The sequence below is a fragment of the Ahaetulla prasina genome, chromosome 1 (genome assembly GCF_028640845.1).
Source record: "Ahaetulla prasina isolate Xishuangbanna chromosome 1, ASM2864084v1, whole genome shotgun sequence".
Classification (NCBI taxonomy): Eukaryota; Metazoa; Chordata; class Lepidosauria; order Squamata; family Colubridae; genus Ahaetulla; species Ahaetulla prasina.
The window spans coordinates 306,431,905-306,454,865 of record NC_080539.1 but is presented as its reverse complement, the minus strand read 5'-3'; the positions used below and the strand labels follow the sequence as shown (position 1 = coordinate 306,454,865).

Here is a 22,961-nt window from a genome sequence, read left to right as displayed (position 1 = left end):
CCAAAGAGTAGGAGCTCCAACAGAGAAGGCCCTACCCCTGGGGGCCGCCAGCCGATATTGCAATAATGTCGCATTGCATAGCAAACAAGGGGTATTAATTAAAATCAATTAAATTGAGTGTTTATATAATTTGGCTCAATATGTGGTGTATTTATGCTGTTGAGCCGCAACAGGTAAAGACCAATTTTTATTTACTTTATCAGGCTGCCTGAGTCCCTATAGATTCTGGACAGTTTTCAATTAAAAGAGAAAAAGCATATTGAGAAAAGAATAGTGTGGGGGGGGGTGGCCCAGGTCTCCCAGCAGATACCCTAAGCATCAAGGAATCTATACAATTCCAATATTAAATGTTTATATGTTTTTTCCCAGAAATCTGGATGGTCTTTTTATGAGGTATTAAATGTGTTTCTACTGTTAATAAGACACTTGGCAACTCCAAATCTCAACCAGCAAATGCTCAGTCTTCCATATTGGAAAAAAGAACCCAAATACTAAGTACAAGCTTGATGGACATTACCTTACAGATGACCCCCACCCTGTTAAAGACCTTGGAGTTTTCATATCAAATGATCTAAGTGCCAAATTGGCACTTAGTGAGGGTTCCAAACAGGTGAGCTGTATTCTAGAATTGGTCTAGCAAATGTTTTATATGCTCTGGTTAGTACTGTTTTTGGAAAAGAAGCTACACAAGATTAGGTTTACAACTCTTAGAACCTTTTTTGCTATGTAGTTGCAGTGGGCTTTGGCACTTAGATCATTTGATATGAAAACTCCAAGGTCTTTAACGGAATGGGGGGTCATTTGTAAGGTAATGTCCATCAAGTATGTACTTAGTGTTTGGTTTCTTTTTTCCAATATGTAGACTGAGCATTTGCTGGTTGAGATTTGGAGTTGCCAAGTTTTAGACCAAGCGGTTAGATGATCAAGGTCTTTTTGAATGATAAATGTATTGTCTGTGGTGTTAAATAGTTTGACATCGTCAGCAAAGAGAACACAATTACTTGAGATATGGTCACAAAGATCATTAATGTATAATATGAAGAGTGTTGGTCCAAGGACGCTGCCTTGAGGAACGCCACTCTTGACAGGAACAGGATTTGATAGAGCATTGCCAATTTTGACCAATTGTTGTCTGTTAGACAGAAAAGCATTTTCTGGAAAAAAAAACGCTTTGTTTGCGATGACTAACGGGAGAGTGAGAGAAAGGAGTCTTTAAAAGCAGGGATGAAACCTCGCAGAAGAATCGGGCTGAAAGCGGAGTAGAAGAGGACGGCGCCAAGTCCTCCTCAGCCTTTGGGCATCGAACACCCTGTTAGCTCGGCGAAGCAGCCGAGAGAAATAGCTGCTCTCTACATGTATGAGAGGCACACCACCGTCTTGCCGTCGATTGGCTGCGCCCCTTCATTTCGAGAGTTCCCAGTGGACAGTTAAGCCTCGCCCCCTCTTGCTGATTGGCCAATGAAAGCGGTGGGAATGCGGCCAGGATCAGCCGGAGTGGGAGGTCGCTGCGGAGTTTGTGATGGCGGCTGCCGGGCTGATCAGGAAGGGCGCCACCAGCTGCTCCCGACGCGGCTTCCTCGGGGGTTTGTCGCCACTCTGGCGGCGGGGCTGCGCCGGGGTCTCGGTGGATGATACGGTGAATGGTTTGAACGCGGAGCAGCGACAGGTATACCCGGCAGCTTCTTTTAGCGTTAGAGAACAAGCGTCATCTGCTTTGCTTCCTTCCTGCAGCCTCCGCCGACCTGCTGCTGAGGTTCCTGACTCCTGTTCGTGTTGTGTGTTCGCGTAGGGATCCTTTTCCATGAGCGGGACCGGGCCTATTCTGGATCCCAGAACTCTGCTCTGGAGCACACGGGAGTAAGAATCCCAAAAGACGCGGACGGGGGATCCTGTATGCGCCGGCGATGAGGAACGCATTTATCCTGTTGAGGCCATCAAGAAAGCATTGCCAAATAGAATTAGTTTTAAGATGTGAGAAATGGTTACAATGTTTGGAGATTTATTTTTTCAGAAAAAGTTGAATAAGCGTGTTATAGAATCTGGTGACTAGAATGCCGGTAACAATCTCTAATCTGATTGGCTTTGAAGGTTTAGATCTTGTCCTCGAAGAAAAAGGTTATTAAAGTTACTAGTCACAATTTAATTCTGCAGGCTGTTCTGCACATTATTAGTTGTTTGCTTGAAACCCTCTCTTAAAGAAATTTGAATTGAGCACTGGGGAACAATGCTAGACTATTAAATGGTGGACTGGTGGACCTTACTGTCAGCAGCTGGGTTGATGATTACCAGTTTAAATTTTTAAAAAGACTAAACAAATGTAAAAAATAATTAAAAAGCAAATTATTGAGCAGTAAATCAGAATAGTTTCCAGATTGTACTACAAAGTAATGTTATAAAAAGTCAAGTAACAAACAAACAATTTTGATATATAAAACAGTGGAAGGGTCATAAACAATTTTTCTGATTTTAAAAGGCTCTTTTCCTGTTTGTTCTTTCAGTTTAAAAACATCCAAGAATATTGACATACCTTTTAAAGAAAGGAAGTTGAATTTTAGAGATTCATTTTATTCTTCATTACAAAAGTAGGTTTTTCTCATTTGTGCCTAGCAATAGAAAGTCAGTTTGATGTAATGGTTAAGGCATCAGACTGGAAATCCAAGAGACTGGGAGTTCTAGCCCTGCCTTTAGCATAAAGTCAGCTGGATGATCTTTGGCCAGTTATTCTCTCACCACTCTAGGAAGAAAGCAAACCACTTCTGAAATCTTGCTAAGAAAAGCCCAGGGAGCTTAACCAGGCAGTCACAAGGAATCAATAGTGACTTGAGTTAAAGGCACCAAAACAAACAAACAAAACCCACCACTAGCTATAGCCCTTGCAACAGATAAAATTACAAGGTAAAAGACAAAATGTCTTCACATTATTATTTTTTTTACTCTGTCTCTAGGGCTGATTATTTTTACTCTGTCTTTAGGGCAAACCAACAAAATATAAGATATATAAAAGCAAACAAATATTTTTAAGAAAACATAATGTGACAAAAACATACATGGAGTGACCAGTAAAATAAATAAAATATTGTTGTAATCACTATATATTTCAAAATGAATTTTTGGAATAGATTCCGTTGCTTACATGAATGACCTAGATAGCAGAGATGAATTTTGTAACTCCAAGACAATTGGGAATTGTCATCGTTCATGTTCTAAGTTCATTTTTAGTGATAGAATCTATGAGTGACATTCAAAATTTGCATGGTGGGCATGTGGGCAGTGAAGATACATACATGTAATCCTCTGCTGAGTTATTGCTGGGCTATATTCTGATTGATTGATTGATGAAGACAAATATACCTCTTAGTAGACTTGAGCAACGTCTTCACATGGCTATCTCTAGAATGGCTCTGTTGATCTTGTTGGCTTGCATTTTTTTTAAGAAAACATTTAAAACCGATTGCTTGCTTTGGTTCACTTTGTTATCTTCATTACTATGATACGTTGATTGGTTATATTGATCGGTAAAAATCCATTGTATTTTCTCTCTCTCTCTCTCTTTGATTTAATGAAGCATAAAAATAGGATTATAATCTATACTGTAAGTACTTACTGATAATAAGTACTTACCTACTTGACCACTAGGTAGTAGATAAATTATGAAAGGCAGGATTGAATTATATTCAGTGTATTGGTGAATAAATGCTTTGACAAAAAAAATTTTGTCCACTTTTGATTCTGTTTACAGTAATAAGAAAAACATACCAACAATATGGTAGTGAAAAGACATTATAAACATAGGTAGTCCATGACTTACAACCGTTCGTTTAGTGACTGTTCAAAGTTATAATTACACTGAAAAAAATGACTTATGAGTGGTTTTCACAGTTACAATGGTTGCAGCATCCCCATGATCGCATGATCAAAATTTGAGTGCTTAGTAACTGGCACCGTATTTATGACAATTGCATTGTCCCAGGGTCATGTGATCACCTTCCCAGCTAGCTTCCAACAAGCAATGGGGGAAGCCTTATTTGCTTTAATGACTACATGATTCATTTAACAACTATAGTGATTCACTTAACAATTGCGGTAAAAAAGTCATAAAGTGGAGTAAAACTTACTTAACAAATGCCTTGTTTTGCAATGGAAATTTTGGGCTCAATTGTGGTTGTATGTCGAGGACTATCTGTATCAAGTAATATTAATAACCTGATCTAAATTAATAAATAATGGTATAAGCATCCACATATAACAAAAGAGAAAAAAAAGATCATGAAAATATCTATCATAGTTGAAATAACTTCAGAAAACCTAGTCAGTTTGTTCATAAAATCTTATTCCTTTATCCTCTATCCAAAGAAAGTAAGATTTAGTCAAATGTTGACAAACTGCATACTGCAACAATCCTCTACTGCAAATTAGATAAAATTAATCAAGGATGGAGAATCCAATGCCCTCTGCTGGTTAATGCAGGGTAGATGGGAATTGAGATCTAAAACATGTGAAGACCATGCATCAATATTGTTGGGCTGAACCATCCTGTTGAGCTCTTCAGAATCTCTCTTGAGTCTAAACCTGTAAAAAAAGTAGCATTCTTGCTACAGGGACAGAAATGAGTGTGAAAAGCTATCTACATCTCCCTCCTGAACATTATACATTCATTCATTTATACAAATTATAAAACCATCCATCTCATTGAAGAAAAAAGGCTAATAACACAAAGTATAACACAAAAAACAAAAACAACAGGTTTCCATATTTGGCTAAATTCATAAATTTAGTAAATAGATTTTAAAATTAGAAACAATATTTTTTAAAAAGCCAGTGGTGCTTGCTTAATTTCTTAGTCCAAAAGGTTGTGGGTACATCCAGATCTTTAATACCTCATAAAAAGACCATCCAGATTTCTGGGGAAAAACATATAAACATTTAATATTGGAATTGTATCGATTCCTTGATGCTTAGGGTATCTGCTGGGAGACCTGGGCCACCCCCCTCACCCCACTATTCTTTTCTCAATATGCTTTTTCTCTTTTAATTGAAAACTAACCAGAATCTATAGGGACTCAGGCAGCCTGATAAAGTAAATAAAAATTGGTATTTTTACCAATTTACCAATTGGTATTGGCCTCCCACCGACCCGTACGCTCCCATAGAGAGGGACTTCTCAGGGTGCCGTCCGCCAAACAATGTCGGCTGGCGGCCCCCAGGGGAAGGGCCTTCTCTGTGGGGGCTCCCACTCTCTGGAACGAGCTTCCCCCTGGTTTACGTCAAATACCTGACCTTCGGACATTTCGTCGCGAACTGAAGACCCATCTTTTTATTCGCGCGGGGCTGGCTTAATTGGATTTTAAAAGGGAATTTTACCAATTTTAATGGGGTTTTAATTGATGATGATTTTTAAGATCAGGCTAATTTTGAATAAGTTTTTTAAGGGTATTTAAATTGTGTATATTTGTATTGTTGTTTTTATTTTGCCTGTGCACCGCCCTGAGTCCTTCGGGAGAAGGGCGGTATAAAAATCAAATTAAATAAATAAAATAAATAAATAAATAAATATTTACCTGTTGTGACTTTGGGGGTGGGGAGCTTCCTGATCCTGGATTTTCCAAGAAGTCAGGCTTGGAGAATGCTAGATTATTAGCAATAGCTCTCTAACGTAATTTATTCATTAGAGTCTTGCTCTGTCCTAAAAACAGGTTAGAAGAACAATAATTTCTCTTGTTGTACCTATGACAGCATTCCTGGAGCCATGGAGTTGAATCTTAAGGAATACTATAGACAATAATAGAGCTTCTATGGTGTTGTCTCATAGTATGTTTGAGGTATCAAACAAATGCAATACTGAACGCTCTACTAAGACTGAATCATAAGATCAAAATCTAGATTTCCCTCAAAGGAAGTTCAAGTAACTACTCAGGGACAAACCCACACCCCCAAGGGATTGTGCAAGGAAACATAGAATATGGGAATAATAGGAAAGTGTTTAGGACTATGAAATCATACCCTAACACAGATATGCAGGTCCCACTGGAACTGTTGCTGTTCATCACAATTCTTTTTCTCAATGACACAAATTCATTTCATTTGTTAGATAATAAAACTGCCCTTGCTTCAATTCACACAAGTACAAAGGGGAAGCCTCCTACTCAGCTGATAATTATCTTGTATTGCAAACGAGATATTTTTAATGCTAAGCAAGAAAAGGAAATTAACAATGTTGGTTTCTAATATGCATTTTTCATTGTATTTTGGACAGCTTAGGCAAACCATGACCAAATTCTGTCAGGAACACTTAGCTCCAAAGGCTCAAGAAATTGATCGGGATAATGAATTCAAAGATATGAGGGTAAGTTTTTAATTGGGATTTTTAAACGGGGTTTTTAATTGTATCCAAATTTTTAGGCCTTATATCGAATTAGTTTTTTATACTGTTTTTAACTTGTGATATATGTATTTTTGTATTTTATTGGCTATGAACTGCCCTGAGTCCTTCGGGAAAAGGGCGGTATACAAATTAATTAATTCATTAAATAAATAAATAAATAAATAAATAAATAAACGAACTGCTTTCAGTGATACAGCCAGTATTTTTAGTAATTTATTTCCTTAGCTTAATGCCCTTCAGGTAGATTTCACAATTCCTCTTACCTCATATTGGCCTGGAAAGCATCAACCTGGAGAAGATAGAACTATGTATTACATTTTTAGAATGTAAATGTGCGTAACATATAAATACTGAAGTAAGTTGTTATGAAATATTATTTGTTAGAAAGAATGAATTTAATTAAATGTCTAAGTAAAGTCTTTCTTGTAAACTCAATTTGAACACTGAGGGGGGAAAAACTCTGTACCTGGTTTTTATTTATTTTGTTTCGAATTTACTGCAGTTTAAAAATTTTAAAAATAGATAAAAATAGGGAGGTTCAGGTTATAAAAAAATAGTATTAAGACTGTTAATCTAAAACATGGAATTCCATCCAAAAGTAACATTTTATAAGCAAGAGTTATTTTATGGGATATAATTCTACTGCTGTGTTTTTATTAAACCCTTTAGTATTTAAAAAGTTTCTCCTCAGAATTTTATACATCTTTTGTATTTCTTTATTAAGTTAATTATAATATGCTTGTTTGTTTATGAAATCAGTTCAGGGTGTTCTAATTATTATTATTATTATTATTATTATTATTATTATTGAAATAATAATAATAATAATAATAATAATAATAATAATAATAATAATAATAATAATAATAATAATAATTAGTGATAGCAGAATCGACGAGAAACAACTTGAAAAAGTCACCAGATATCAAGATTTGAAAATTGAACTGCCGAGACTCTGGCATAAACCAGTGCAGGTCGTTCCAGTGGTACTCGGCACACTGGGAGGCAAGCACTTATTGGCGCTGACAAGATGGTCAGCTGCAGAAGGCCACCTTACTGGGATCTGCTCGCATAATTCACTGATATATTACGCAGTCCTAAACGCTTGGGAAGTGTTCGACTAGTGATCTGTGATACAAAATCCAGCATAGTTATCTCGTTTGCTGTGTATGCTGTCATAATAACACCAACAACAACAACAACAGAGTTGGAAGGGACCTTGGAGGCCTTCTAATCCAACCCCCTGCCCAGGCAGGAAACCCTACACCATCTCAGACAGATGGTTATCCAGCGTTTTCTTAAAAATTTCCAGTGTTGGAGCATTCACAACTTCTGAAGGCAAGTCGTTCCACTTATTAATTGTTCTAACTGTCAGGAAATTTCTCCTTAGTTCTAAGTTGCTTCTTTCCTTGATCAGTTTCCACCCATTGCTTCTTGTTCTACCCTCAGGTGCTTTGGAGAATAGTTTGACTTCCTCTTCTTGGTGGCAACCCCTGAGATATTGGAACACTGCTATCATGTCTCCCCTAGTCCTTCTTTTCATTAAACTAGGCATACCGTGTTCCTGCACCCGTTTTTCATATGTTTTAGCCTCCAATCCCCTAATTATTTTTGTTGCTCTTCTCTGCACTCTTTCTAGAGTCTCAACATCTTTTTTACATCATGGCAACCAAAATGCAGATGACACCAAGCTGGCAGGAATAGCCAACACTCCAGAAGATAGGCTCAAGTTACAGAAAGATCTTGACAGACTTGAACATTGGGCGCTATCTAACAAAATGAAATTCAACAGTGAAAAAAGTAAGGTTCTACATTTAGGCCAAAAAAACAAAATGCACCAGTACCGTATATGTGGTACCTTGCTCAATAGTAGTACCTGTGAGAGGGATCTTGGAGTCCTAGTGGATAACCATTTAGATATGAGCCAGCAGTGTGCAGCAGCTGTTAAAAAAGCCAACACAGTTCTGGGCTGCATAAACAGAGGGATAGAATCAAGATCACGTGAAGTGTTAGTGCCACTTTATAATGCCTTGGTAAGGCCACACTTGGAATATTGCATCCAGTTTTGGTCGCCACGATGTAAAAAAGATGTTGAGACTCTAGAAAGAGTGCAGAGAAGAGCAACAAAGATGATTAGGGGACTGGAGGATAAAACATATGAAGAACGGTTGCAGGAACTGGGTATGTCTAGTTTAACAAAAAGAAGGACTAGGGGAGACATGATAGCTGTGTTCCAATATCTTAGGGGCTGCCACAAAGAAGAGGGAGTCAGACTGTTCACCAAAGCACCTGAGGGTAGAACAAGAAGCAATGGGTGGAAACTGATCAAAGAAAGAAGCAACTTAGAACTAAGGAGAAATTTCCTGACAGTTAGAACAATTAATAAGTGGAACGACTTGCCTTCAGAAGTTGTGAATGCTCCAACACTGGAAATTTTTAAGAAAATGTTGGATAACCATCTGACTGAGATGGTGTAGGGTTTCCTGCCTGGGCAGGGAGTTGGACTAGAAGGCCTCCAAGGTCCCTTCCAACTCTGATGTCATGTTATGTTATAAAACTGAATGCAATATTCCAAGTGTGGCCTTACCAAGGCATTATAAAGTGGTATTAACACTTCACGTGATCTTGATTCTATCCCTCTGTTTATGCAGCCCAGAACTGTGTTGGCTTTTTTGGCAACTGCTGCACACTGCTGGCTCATATCTAAATGGTTGTCCACTAGGACTCCAAGAGCCCTCTCACAGTTACTACTATTGAGCAAGGTACCACATATCTGGTACCTGTGCATTTTGGTTTTTTTTGGCCTAAATGTAGAACCTTACTTTTTTCACTGCTGAATTTCATTTTGTTAGATAGCACCCAATGTTCAAGCCTGTCAAGATCCTTCTGTAACTTGAGCCTATCTTCTGGAGTGTTGGCTATTCCTGCCACCTTGTGTCATCTGCAAATTTGATGAGTTCCCCATCTATCCCCTTGTCCAAGTCATTGATGAAGATGTTGAAGAGTACTGGGCCTAAAACAGAGCCTTGAGGTACTCCACTGCATACTTCCCTCCATGTGGATGTAGTTCCATTGAGGACTACACATTGAGTGTGGTTGGTCAGCCAGGTACGAATCCATCTGGTGGTGATGCTGTCTAACCCATATTTTTCTATTTTATCTAGTAGTAGGTTTTGGTCTAGTCTAGTCTATGACCATGCAGATGCACCTTAAATAATAACTAGTTCTTAGTAGCATAGAATATGACACTGGTTACCAATAGAGGCCATTGCATTCATTTTCGTGGAAATGCACTTACGCTGCTTATAGAAGCTTTTCTGTGTACAGTAAGTTTCTCAGTAAGGCTGAGCCATTAAATAAGCCAAGCCAAGGTTACTATACTATTCCCCCACCTAGACTTAATCCCACACAAACTATCCTATTATTAAGGGTTATAGGAGACTATCCTTTTTCAAACAACTTGTTGTATTTGCATGCTGGGGTCAGAAGAGAGAGTTATTGCTATTCTATTTCCTTTCTGCAGTTGGTTTTATCTCCTCTGACCCACACATAGCAAAATAGCTACTTCTCCCTTTTAAACTAGTGGTAACCAACTGGTGGTCTAGGGAACACTGGTGGTCTATGAGAAAATTTTGGTGGTCCGCAGAAAAATTATTTACATTTTTTATATTGCCATTTGCACCATTTAAGAATGTCCACTTTCCAAAGGCACCCTTTTTTGTAAGTAATGTGGTCCTTTGATCCTAAAAAAATAACTGACATAATGATTTAAATTGTAAATGGAGCAAGGAGTTCAGGGAGATGCTTAAAGGAATTCTAAGAATAGAAGGTCTCAACCTCCCAAATCAAATCAGGGCTGACTGTTCTAAGAGAGAGTAGCTGAGCTGTAACAATATTTTGAGGTACATATCTCAAAAACTGTTCACAAAGATTACCACATACAGCGAGTTAAGTCAGTTCTGCCATTTCTTGTAAAAAAATAATTTCTTTCCTCATTCTACATATACCATAAGCCAAAAGTCAGTCCAAGAATTCTATCTCAAGGGAGGGATAATAACTTCAGTAATAAAATGCAAGTTTTCCTTAGAGACAGTTCTTGGATTGAGTTAATGGTAAATCCAGACAAAGAATCCCAAGTAGCAAATCTGGGAGAAGCTTAATGTATAAACCTTACTGATCACTTGAGTGAACCAGTTGCAGCTTCATATTTGAAGTAATCAAATAATGTTAGATTGCACTTTGCAGCATCTCTAGGTCTTCCCAAGGGAGCATTTAGACCACAAAAACAATCTAACAGACGGCTATAGAAAGAAAGTGGTTTTTTTAGGGTAAGTTTAAAGGTTGTAGAAAGCCCAAGATCTTCCTGTAAAATTTAATCAGCACAATTATATTTTGCCTAACACCTTATTTTCTATTGGATCCCTTCTGAAAACAATGAATATAAGAAAACTCCATTTTAGCCCAACCAATTGCTGCTGATACAGAAAATACTCAAGTTATAGCCATTTGTACCATAAATCCAAACTAATTTATGGTTGAGCAGCAATTAGTCCTTAGGAAAACTGTACAGGTAGTCCTTGATTTACAATAGTTCATTTAGTGACCATTCAAAGTTATAACAGCACTGAAAAAAGTGACTTATGACTTTTTTTCACACTTACGACCATTGCAGTATACCCATAGTCACGTGATCAGAATTTGACTGTTAAACAACTGACTCATATTTATGATGGTTGCAGTGTTCCAGGGGCTTTTGATCACTTTTTGTGACCTTCTTACAAGCAAAATAAATAGGGAAACCAGATTCATTTAACAACTGTGTTACTAAGTTAACAGCTGCAGTGATTCACTTAACACCTGTGGCATGAATGGGGTTATGGGGCAAATTTCACTTAGCAACAAAAATTTGGGGCTCAATTATGGTCAAAAGTCAAGGATTACCTGTACTTAAGAGCCAGTGCAGTGTGGCAGTTAAGAAGTTGGATTTGGACCATGGAGTCCCTTGTCCAACGTCAGCCTCTGTTGTGGATCATTTGTATTGTCTTTGTTCCATCTATTTCATAGGGTAGTTGTTGCACAGTAAAAATGAAATGGCTATGTAGACCACTTTGAGCTCCTGGAGGAAAGGCGAGATCATCATCATCATCATTCATCAAATTTAATAAATAAATAAAATAAATAAATCATTCATGAAGGCTATAAAGCATACCTGTTTTTGCAGCAGCAGCTCTGGAGCTCTACTGTTTTCACTATTTTAATAGTATTTGGAATGTTGTTTTTTCAAGCACAGAAACTGGAGGAAGGACTAACCTTCCATTATCCTGTATGTGACGGTCTTGCTCAGATCCTTGTGGCTAATGCTGTTTGCAAAGATAGGGGTGTGGGTATAAAACAGCCAGGTGCTGAAATATGGAGGACAAAAAGGAGGACATCTGAGCTGCGGTGAGTAAACTGCAGTACTGCAGGCTATTTCTACTGACTGCAATTTGGCAGTTCGACTCTCACCGGGCTCAAGGTTGACTCATCCTTCCATCCTTCCGAGGTCGGTAAAAATGAAGACTCAGATTGTTGGGGAAATATGCTGACTCTATAAACTGCTTAGAAAGGGCTGTAAAGCACTGTGAAGTGGTATATACATCTAAATGCTATTGCTATAGTGATACTGCTACCTAGCAAACTGCATTTGGTTGTACTTTTCTATGATATATCGGGTGTGATTCCTGGGCAAGTATTTCATCACGTTTCATGTTAAATTGGGCAAACATAGTCAGAATTAATAAGCTAAATACCAAAATTGTAAAAATTTTAGCATTCCACATGCTTGCAAATTATTTGCAGTCCAAAAGGGACTAGGGAAAAGACTTTTTAGGGTTTTTCTCCTCTTAAAGTTTTGGCTATAAGCCGCTACTGATTAACCTGAAAAATAACAATTCAGCAAATAAATTCTAAACCTGAAATATAATCGTACAAGACACTTCATATTAAAATGGTCTTTCAACGCATAGATTCTACTAACTGTACTTGATAAACAATGTCAGTTTCAAATTTTAATTAATTGGTCTCACTGCATGGAAAATCTCAATTTTTTTATCTTAGTGAGCTAATGATTAGCCACACAATGATGATAAAGTGTTAATTTAGAGTTGTACGAGATGGAACAGCAAATGAACCACTCTTCAACTGACTAATCCTTTGTTTGTAATGTTGGGCAAGAGATATTTTACCAAGCATTTTATATTGGTAGGGAGATTAAACTGGGATACTTAAGGACATTGTAAAACCTGAGTGGCCTTACATTAGGCCAAAATCTTGCTTTTAGCTTTGTTCTACTCTTTGTAGGAATTCTGGAAGAAGCTCGGAGACCTAGGAGTTCTGGGAGTAACAGTTCCAGGTATGTACCTGCATTCAGCATTGAACAAGCCTTTGTAGCCTATGGATTTGGAATATGTGGCAATATGGATATATTGGACTTGGGTCAATTAGTCATATTTCTAGGCTATATTAGACTAATTATAAACTTTACTATCCTTCCACTCCCCAATTCCTTCTAGTTGAATATGGTGGATCAGGGATGGGCTATCTGGACCATGTACTGATAGTGGAAGAAATATCTCGGGTTTCAGCAGCGGTTGCATTAAGCTACGGTGCGCATTCAAATCTGTGCATCAATCAGTTGGTGAGGAATGGCAACGAAGCACAAAAAGAGAAATATCTACCCAAGGTTTGTTGAAATAAGCCAATTACATAGTAGAACAAAAGCATGCAACAACTTCAATTCGATATACAGCTAGTCCTTGACTTACAACACTTCATTTAGTGACCATTGAAAGTTACAACGGCATTGAAAAAAATGACTTATGAGCGTTTTTCACACTTACAACTATTGCAACATCTCCATAGTCACCTAATCAAAATTCAGAGGCTTGGTAACTGGTTCATATTTATTTATGAATTTAAATAATAAAATGGCGGCCACAGCATCCCAGGGTCAAGTGATCCCGTTTTGCAACCTTCTGACAAGCAAAGTCAATTGGGAAACCAGATTCACTTAACAACTCACGTGATTTACATTCGGATGCTTGACAACTGACTCACATTTGTGATGGTTGCAGTGTCCCAGAGTCATGTAAATGCTTTTGCGAACCTCTGACAAGTCAATGGGGAAACCAGATTCACTTAACAACCATGTTACTAATTTAACAATTGCAGGGATTCCCTTAACAAATGTGGCAAGAGAAGTCTTAAAATGGGACAAAATTCACCTAACAAACGTTTCGCTTAACCAGAGAAATTTTGGGCTCATTTGTGGTCGTAAGTCGAGGACTATCTGTATTCATTTTGTTTTAGAGTACATCGTTTTGCCTCAATTGTTTTACTTAAACTTTATAAGATGTATTTTGTTTATCTTTGTATTGGAGGAAAAAATCAATTTAAAAACATCTGGACTAAAAACCATCTTCAATTTTCATGTCTGATTTGTCGCTACAAATTAATGAGAAATAAAGAAACCAATTTTAAATCTATAAAGGATATTTACCAAGTCCTTGTAGGTTTGAGAGAGAGCCTGTTTATCACTGAGGTTAGGATAAGTGTTTTACGTACATATTTAGGCAGCAGATCTACACATACTTGCCCAGGAATAAGCTTCCGTGAACTTAGTAGAGCTTAATTTTGAGTGAACATGTACAGGGCAGCCCTTTCATATATGTGCTGCAGTTGAACAGTTGTTCTATATGCTTCTCCAGAAGCAGAAGCTGATATTTTTTCCTGTAAAAATGAAACATACACTGCAGGTCTCTGTAGTCCTCCCTCATTTGCTTTAGTGCAAGCTAAACACTCTGCAATGTTTTCACGTAGACTTCCCACACAAGGTTTTTGGCTGGGCTACCTCCACATTTGTTTCCTGCCATGGCTAGCCTATGGTGCAATGATGAAGAGAAGGTATTTGATATCCACAGGAGGCTTCTGAAGACTTGAATGAGCAACCTCCCAGAGCCCCTAGAAGTCTTTTTCTGTTGTCCATCAAGGCCATCAAGAAAAAAAACACAAACCTTTTGCTAAGTTATTTCATTCTTTCATTAATAATCTGGCACTGAAAGTTATTTCTTTTCTCTTTTATCATGCTAAATTTTCCAAGTGTATTTTTTCCAAGCGTATTTTTTTAAAAAATAATATTTTACATCCTAAGCAATAAGTTTCCAGATGGTGTCTTTAAAAAATGAAGAATCTTTAAATTTAAAGATTAAAGAATGAAGAAAATTTTAATTTTAATTTTTAAAAAAAAGTGAGTGAGAAAGACTGCAGTGCCAAACAAAAGTTCTTCTGACTTCTACTCTTTCAGTAACTTAATGGTAGCCTGTTGTAGCTTCTGGGTTGGGGCTGTCAAAACATGCCCACGCCTGGTGTAGTGGAGGAGGAAAAAGTCCCAATGGGTCACATGACACTGCCGTGATGATGTGAGTTTGGCACCTCTGTTTTGGTTGATGCAGCCCCATGTAGAGCTAGTTGCAGTAGTCCAAGTGTGAGAATGGTGAAGTTAAAACTGTTCGTTTCTGAGGCCTTCAGTCAACAGTGCAACTTTTTAGAGACCAAAGACCTTGCTTGGTTTTGAAATATACATCAAGAACCTTTAATCTTATAATCTTATAATCTGCCATCAGTTGTGTTTTTTGTTGTTCATATGCAAATATGGACGGGAGTTTTCCCTTACTTTTATTGTTTTTTGCTCTTTTAAAGTGTAAACTACCAAGAGTCCCTTTAGGTAGCCTCTAAATAAAATCAATAAAAGTATGACCACAACAAAAACTGAATTTGATTTTATTTAGTTTCTAACTTAACCTTAAAATTTCCCCTAACACAGGGGTGTCCAAACTTGGCAACTTTAAGACTTGTGGACTTCAACTCCTAGAATTCTGTCTTAAAATCTTAAAATTGCCAAGTTGGGACACCCCTCCCCTAACATATTAAGCATTTCCATTTGGTGGCAACTTTGAAGAAGCCCCTAAGAATATGCCTTAGATGTTACATGCCCTTCTGCAGGCTCTTTGTGATCTGATTCTGTAGTTTTCAGCCTGGGTCCGGCTGTAATTACAACTTGAATTTGAATCTAGTTTTTGCAATTAGGGTCTTGTCCCAAAGGTGCTTTTTCAAGTGGCAATTGGATTTTCTTAGAAGACATTTCACTTCTCATCCAAAAAGCTTCTTCAGCTCTGCCTGGATGGTGGGGAATGGAAAGATTTATTTTCCTTGCAGACAGCTGGTCATTTGCATTCTTTTAGAATGTTGTTGAGGCCATTTGGAGGTTTGTCTGTGTCCTCAGAGTCACCTGAGTAGTGTAAGTGGGTATGGAGCCTTCTTGGAACTGTGTTATAGAGCTGTGTTTTCTGCAGGATGTTTTCTGCCCTGTGTCCCTTCATTATTGAACACAGGTGCAGGCTGTTGGGGATGAGTCTGTGTTGTCTCCATCTCAAACTGAACCGTTTGCGCTTCAGAGCTAAAGAAGTTTCTTGGATAAGAAGCGAAACGTCTTCTAAGAAAAACAAGAAAGTCCAATTGCCTCTTGAAAAAGCACTTTTGAGACAACTATGACCCTGAGAATCTCCATAGACAATGAGCTGTCTACTACCTGTCTTCTGTTGCACTTATGCATCTTTGAAAATATCCGTACAGTTCTGAACTTGTTACAAGACATCGCTCTTCTTAATTCATCAGAGAGGAGAGTTCACAGATCTAATATGGGTGCTGCCTACAGGAGACCTTGAAAAAGATGACAGCTTTTCTCCTTATTTAGAGAATAAAGGAATGGATTTCTGATATGAAGAGGCTTTTGACTTGATTAGCCTCCTATTCTTACCCCTCAGTGTTCGTCACTGATACCGCACCGTCACTGATACTGCACCGAGAACAGTGCAATCACTGCCCAATTGATGTAAAATGAAATATATTCCATTTGCACCATTACATTTTTCACTTAGAGTAGGGATATTCTAATTTTTATTTTTATTTAAATTATCTTTCCCCAAGTGAGTACCCATTACTGCAAGATAGCATTTCGTTAAAAACAACTTTGCATTAAATAGGCGAGTGCCAGAGCTGATGAGCTAATAGTGCTTTAAATACAAACTAAATAGGGAAGGATGACAGTTTCCTTATGGTGGACTTGCTGATAGTTTTTTAAAAAATGCTCTGACTGTTGAAATTTGGTAGTTGTTTTCCATTTATTAAATTCTAGGCTGGAACATTAAGGGAGAACCCAATTTCTGCATTCTGATTCCATGAAACAAATTTTCCTTATTCTGTACTAATCTTTCTTCAATTAGTGAAACCCATAATGCTGTTAAAAATGGGTAAATTGTATGATTTATCTAATTCATTCTTCTTGAGAAATGTACAAGTTTACCCAAGCACCTCACTGTCTTAAATTGAAACACTGAAATAGTATTAATCTGCAGAGTGTAACTATATTGCTTCCTTCCAGTGTACTGAATGAGCTTGGAAAAAGAATAGATGTAAATATGAAGATGGCAGAGAGGGAAAGAACAGAAAGCAAGGGAATGAGAGGGCTGTTGTGCCAGGGTGGCATAACTGAATATTATCTACAATTCTAGATTAAGAATTAAGGACTATTGCAATTTTAACATATGGGCTGAGATTTTGACATCTTGCTCCAGACTCATGGCTCCTTTCAGATTTTCAAACTCTTGTTTTCAATGATCTGACCATTTCTCAAGTATGCAGTACATCAATTTGGTCCTGTTTTCAAAAGGCAATCAGGGAGAAGACATCATGCAAAGCTACTGATACTTTTGTCTTTGTACCATTCTCCAAGCTGTAAAGTCCATTCCAAACAATGTTTCATTACTCATTAGCTATAACGGGATGACAGTATATTTTCTTGTTTGGTGTGATGATGTTCTACAGTGTCATTAGTAAAATTATTTGGAGAATTCTGCCAGTGATAACACTTGCTATCGGCAGTTCCCCAAAGCATGAAAACCAGATTCTTGTGAACTTTTTATAAATAAAAAAAAATAGTAATGATATCAGCAAAATAGACTTCTTTTTCATCTTATCCTCCCAGTTGATTAGTGGAGAACATATTGGAGCACTAGCAATGAGTGAATCCAATGCTGGTTCTGATGTTGTCTCGATGAAGCTGAGGGCAGACAAAAAAGGTAAAAATTATTGCGTATACATGGGAAAAAATGTTTGTAAAAGATACCTAATGCCTCCTGGACTTCCACTTCAACACATCAAGCTTTTTCTAGATGTTCTTTTATGTCCACACATTAACTTATACTAGTTCTGATGTATGTCTGAACAATTCTCAAAGCACAGGTAAGCAAAAAAGGCTGATGAGCTGCCACAGATGTGAATACAACAGTTCTGTCTAAAGCAACTGTTGTCAGGCTAAATGCAGTCACAATGTGTTATCCATTGTGGATCCTTATTGTCCTATCCCTTTTCTCTTATTTTCATTGCTAATCACTGCCAATCAACCTACATCCATTGATTGTGAATGGGGAAATGTACCTATGATTTCCCTTTTCTGCAATTCTACCCTGTACTTGTTGCATTCTGTTTAAATTTTTTTTTATTTATTTGCATTTATATCCCGCCCTTCTCCGAAGACTCAGGGTGGCTTACACTATGTCAAGCAATAGTCTTCATCCATTTGTATATTATATACAAAGTCAACTTATTGCCCCCAACAATCTGGGTCCTCATTTTACCTACCTTATAAAGGATGGAAGGCTGAGTCAACCTTGGGCCTGGTAGGACTTGAACCTGCAGTAATTGCAAGCAGCTACTGTTAATAACAGACTGTCTTACCAGTCTGAGCCACCTGAGGCCCCTCTTGATAGCTCTATCAAGTTTCAACCTTTAGGTACAAAGTAGGCAAAGGCAGGAAATCCTCATTGCTGATGTAGAATTCCATGTGGAATTCTGAATCTTTTCTGGATTCAACCCCATCCCCCAATTTTGGGCCATCATTGCAGTGGTGTAGAAGGAGTAGTGTTGTGGCCTAGAGGTGGAGCTCTCGCCTCACAATCAGGAGGCTGTGAGTTCAATCCTAGGTAGAGATAGATATTTCTCTGGGCACACTGAGAATATATTTGCTGAATAAAACTCCGCATTGGCGACAGGAAGGGCATCCGGCCATTGAAACACTCTGCTAGCTCCATTCAGTTGCCCAGACTCCACCCCGCAAGGGATTATGGAGGATAAAAGAAGATAATTGCAGAGGTGTAGAAGGATCATCTAGTTGAAGTTTACATAGACACAGCTTTGAAAGATATTGCATCCATCCAGGTGTTTATTGATATATAAAATAATTTCTGCGTCTTTCTGATATTCACATTTGCTTTCTCTTGCTTCAGATTTGAGGATTGGGTTTATTGGCAGGCATGGGGAACACAGAGAGCACAGGTTTCTGATTGTTTCAACCACCTTAAGAAAAAATTGTGCGGAGCAGAGTTGTGAGGTGAAAAATAAAATATTGAATAGAGATATGATTGAGTCATAACTTCATACTGCTTGAGATGCACTGACCTGTGGGCCAATCTTTCTGGCTGACTAATCCTTTGAAGAATGTGTTGTTTGCGTAGGACAACTCTGCTCCTTTTTTCCAAGGAAACTGGCTGATTACGAAAAGAGCTAAGATATATAATAATTCTCTATAACTATAAAAATGATCTCATGAAAATAGACATAAAAGCAAACAGGTATCCAGAATTTGAGAAGAAACATTTATGGAAATTTAAATTGTCTTGGGAAGTATAAACTTTCTGGAAATAAATTGACTTTGCGTGTTTTGTGAACCAGACAATTAAGCAGTTCATCTTTCCTTTCCAGGGGATTATTTTGTTCTAAATGGGAACAAATTTTGGATTACTAATGGACCAGATGCTGATGTTCTGATTGTTTATGCTAAAACAGACCCCAATGCTGTTCCAACTTCTCACGGTATAACAGCATTCATTGTGGAAAAGGTACGTTTCCAAGGCTTGTTTTCATCTTCCATGTAAAATATTTTACACAGATTTATGGATATCCTTTCAACCGTGAAAGAACTTATTTGTTAGAAAATAAAACAAGCCAGTGGTGAAATCCATTTTTTTTACTACCGGTTCTGTGGGCGTGGCTTGGTGGGCATGGTGTGGCTTGGTGGGCATGGCTTGGTGGGCGTGGCAGGGAAAGGATACTGCAAAATCTCCACTCCCACCCACTTTGGGGCCAGCCAGAGGTGGTATTTGTCAGTTCTCCAAACTACTCAAAATTTCCGCTACTGGTTCTCCAAACTGTTCAAAATTTCCACTACCGGTTCTCCAGAACCTGTCAGAACCTGCTGGATTTCACCCCTGAAACAAGCTATATCCTGAATTCATTGAAATAACATTGTTTCCAAAATAAAGGCCAGCAGTTCCTTTTTCTGTGGCTAATCTTGCATAGGAAACTGAAAAGACCAGACATTCTGCTGGCCTTCCTTAAGTGTTCTGAGCAACGGTGTTAACTTTGGCAGAGATAGATTTGCCTTTGTCCATATGGTAAGAAGAGTTCCTTAGAAATCGCTCTAAACTGGCAAGATTAGGACCTTAAAATAATGATTTACCTTGTGATCAGAGGTGGGTTTCAGCAGGTTCTGACCAGTTCTGGAGAACCAGTAGCAGAAATTTTCAGTAGTTCGGAGAACTGGTAGTAAAAATTCTAACTGGTCCCACCCCCATCTATTCTCTGCCTCCTGAGTCCCAGCTGATGGGGAGGAAATGGAGATTTTTCAGTATCCTTCCCCTGGAGTGGGGTGGGAATGGAGATTTTGCAGTATCCTTCCCCTGGAGTGGGGTGGGAATGGAGATTTTGCAGTATCCTTCCCCTGGAGTGGGATGGGAATGGAGATTTTGCAGTATCCTTCCCCTGGAGTGGGGTGGGAATGGAGATTTTGCAGTATCCTTCCCCTGGAGTGGGGTGGGAATGGAGATTTTGCAGTATCCTTCCCCTGGAGTGGGGTGGGAATGGAGATTTTGCAGTATCCTTCCCCTGGAGTTGGGTGGGAATGGAGATTTTGCAGTATCCTTCCCCTGGAGTTGGGTGGGAATGGAGATTTTGCAGTATCCTTCCCCTGGAGTGGGATGGGAATGGAGATTTTACAGTATCCTTCCCCTGGAGTGGGGTGGGAATGGAGATTTTACACCCACACCCACCCAAGCCATGCCACGCCCACCAAGCCACACCCACAGAACCAGTAGTAAAAAAATTGAAACCCACCACTTGTGATGCTTGTGATGCTGAACTTCAGTGAGCTCAAGGAAGTTCTAAGTTTCTGAACTGGAACAACATATCCTATGTGATGATGTGAGAAAAGGTATAAGCCTATTTGATGGCAGTCCTATTTTAAAATCCTTTTTACAGTCATTCCCATGTCCATCTTCGTGTAAATTAAGAACTATCTTGCCACATCTCATAAGAAACTCTTGTTAGAGGAATTGAGCCATTATGATTTTCTGTATGCATATTCATAATTAGTGAATCACCCTGAATGCTCAGCCGACTATATATTGTAAATAGTTTAATAGCTAGTAAGAAAAAATGAAATCAATAACCATCCCCACCTAAACATTTAAATATTTCAGCAATTGCAAAATAATGACAGTTTAAGGAGCACAGAGTAAATATGGAAACTCAGTTCTACTAAAAGGATATAAGGCTATATGAATAGAATATGCCATACCCATTAAGCAGTGGTGAGATGCAATTATTTTTTACTAACCGTTTTGTGGGCATGGCTTGGTGAGCGTGGTATGGCTTCGTGGGCGTGGCAGGGGAAGGATATTGCAAAATCCCCATTCCCTCCCCACTCCTGGGGGAAGGATATTGGAAAATCTCCATTCCCACCCCACTCGGGGGCCAGCCAGAGGTGATATTTGCCGGTTCTCTGAACTACTCAAAATTTCCGCTACCGGTTCTCCAGAACCTGCTGGATTTCACCCCTGCCATAAAGCCACTTGATTGTGCATAGACTGAGTCTGTGGTTTCACATTTCTTGAACAAGTTGTTAAATTTTTGGAACAATTGTATTTGGCAGTTTAATCGTTGTCTCCTCGATAAATGTGGAAAAGAAGAAAACAGAATTCATGTTCTCACAAACGATATTCTGTCATTTACATTTTTTTAAGATAATAAAGATCGAACATTGAATGAGTAGAAGGCAGGTTTATTGAATGGAACATCAGAAATCAGGAAACGGGAGCAAGATTCCTTCATTTCATATCAGACTCATGAGGCCAGAGTCTTCATAGTTTCAAATCTTTCAGAAAAAAATTTAAGTGGGGACAGGCTGTTGTGTAGAATAAAAGAAAAAATTCTGCTATATGAACTGTCTTTTGGCACAGGGCTGGATTTTATTCACTAGTAGGCCATTTACAGCCATTGTAAATCGTCTCATGAAAATCTGACAGGTTAACTCCCTGCCAAATAAAGGAATAATTGTTGTTGTTGTTGTTAGCTGTGAAGTCATGTCCAACCACTCGCGACCCCATGGACAACTTTCCTCCAGGCTTTCCTGTCCTCTACCATCCCCCAGAGACCATTTAAGCTTCAGTGTCACTACTTCAGTGACTCCATCCAGCCACCTCATTCTCTGCCTTCCCTTCTTTTGCCCTCAATCGTTCAAAGGAATAATTACTGCTTTTCATTCAAATTATATAGCAACCCTAATTTATTTAGAGAGCTATGGTCCCTTGGGGTTTGGAGCAAAAGTGACACGAACTCAAACTTAAACTTTATGTTAAGAACTGGGTATATGTATGTTGATTTGTGGTCTCTGATTTGCTCTCTCTGTAGATGTTAGAGCTCTTTCTTTACCATGTTGCCATTAATACACTTTGCATGAGTCATTTTTGTGATTAACTCCTATTCAGTACAGACTATTCAGTTGGAAGCTTTAAGAATTGTGTTTTAGTCTAGATTCTAATGGAAGAGGGTTTCCCTGTGTATTTTCTATCTCTTTTCTTCAGAATATGCCTGGTTTTAGCACAGCACAAAAACTGGATAAACTGGGAATGAGAGGGTCAAATACCTGTGAATTAATCTTTGAGGATTGCAAAGTTCCTGGTGAGTAACACAGTAGCTGTGCTACTTTCAGCTGTAATGACAACTCCCCTGTTTCTCTCTCCTTAGGTTTGTCTTTCTGAATGTTAAATAAAATATTTTTTAAAACTGAAAAATCAAAAGTTGTTTCGCTACACTTAACCTTATTTTTTCTTCTGAATCTAATTTTCCCTCCATCACTTCCCTTCTCTTTTCTATTCCTTCTCTTTTCTAACAGCAATGGTTTGTTTAAAGTTTAAACAGACTCCATTTTCTGGACATATTACTTACCCAGTAATGATTTATTAACCTTTAAGATAACAGTGGACAATCTACAGGGTATTTCTCAACTTCAGCCACTTTAAGATGTCTGGATGTCTATTCCTAGAATTCCTCAGCCAGTTTGCTGGTTGGGGAATTCTGGGAGTTGAAGTCCAGACATGTTAAAGCAGCCAGAGTTGACAAATTCTTCCTACAATTTATTTATGGCCAT

General features: G+C 38.3%; 1 protein-coding gene across 3 annotated transcripts in view; it reads left to right on the top strand.

Annotated features, from left to right (window-relative positions):
• The first annotated feature begins 1,485 nt into the window (after positions 1–1,485).
• Positions 1,486–22,961, top strand: part of IVD (isovaleryl-CoA dehydrogenase) — a 30,789-nt gene continuing 9,313 nt past the window's right edge. For all 3 annotated transcript variants that reach the window (XM_058162103.1, XM_058162102.1, XM_058162104.1), the window contains exons 1-7: positions 1,486–1,666; positions 6,254–6,343; positions 12,722–12,773; positions 12,934–13,103; positions 17,463–17,556; positions 19,238–19,374; positions 22,396–22,492. In XM_058162103.1, coding sequence (XP_058018086.1) covers positions 1,520–1,666; positions 6,254–6,343; positions 12,722–12,773; positions 12,934–13,103; positions 17,463–17,556; positions 19,238–19,374; positions 22,396–22,492 — 787 coding nt within the window. In that variant the 5' untranslated portion in view covers positions 1,486–1,519. The remainder of the gene's footprint in view (positions 1,667–6,253; positions 6,344–12,721; positions 12,774–12,933; positions 13,104–17,462; positions 17,557–19,237; positions 19,375–22,395; positions 22,493–22,961) is intronic.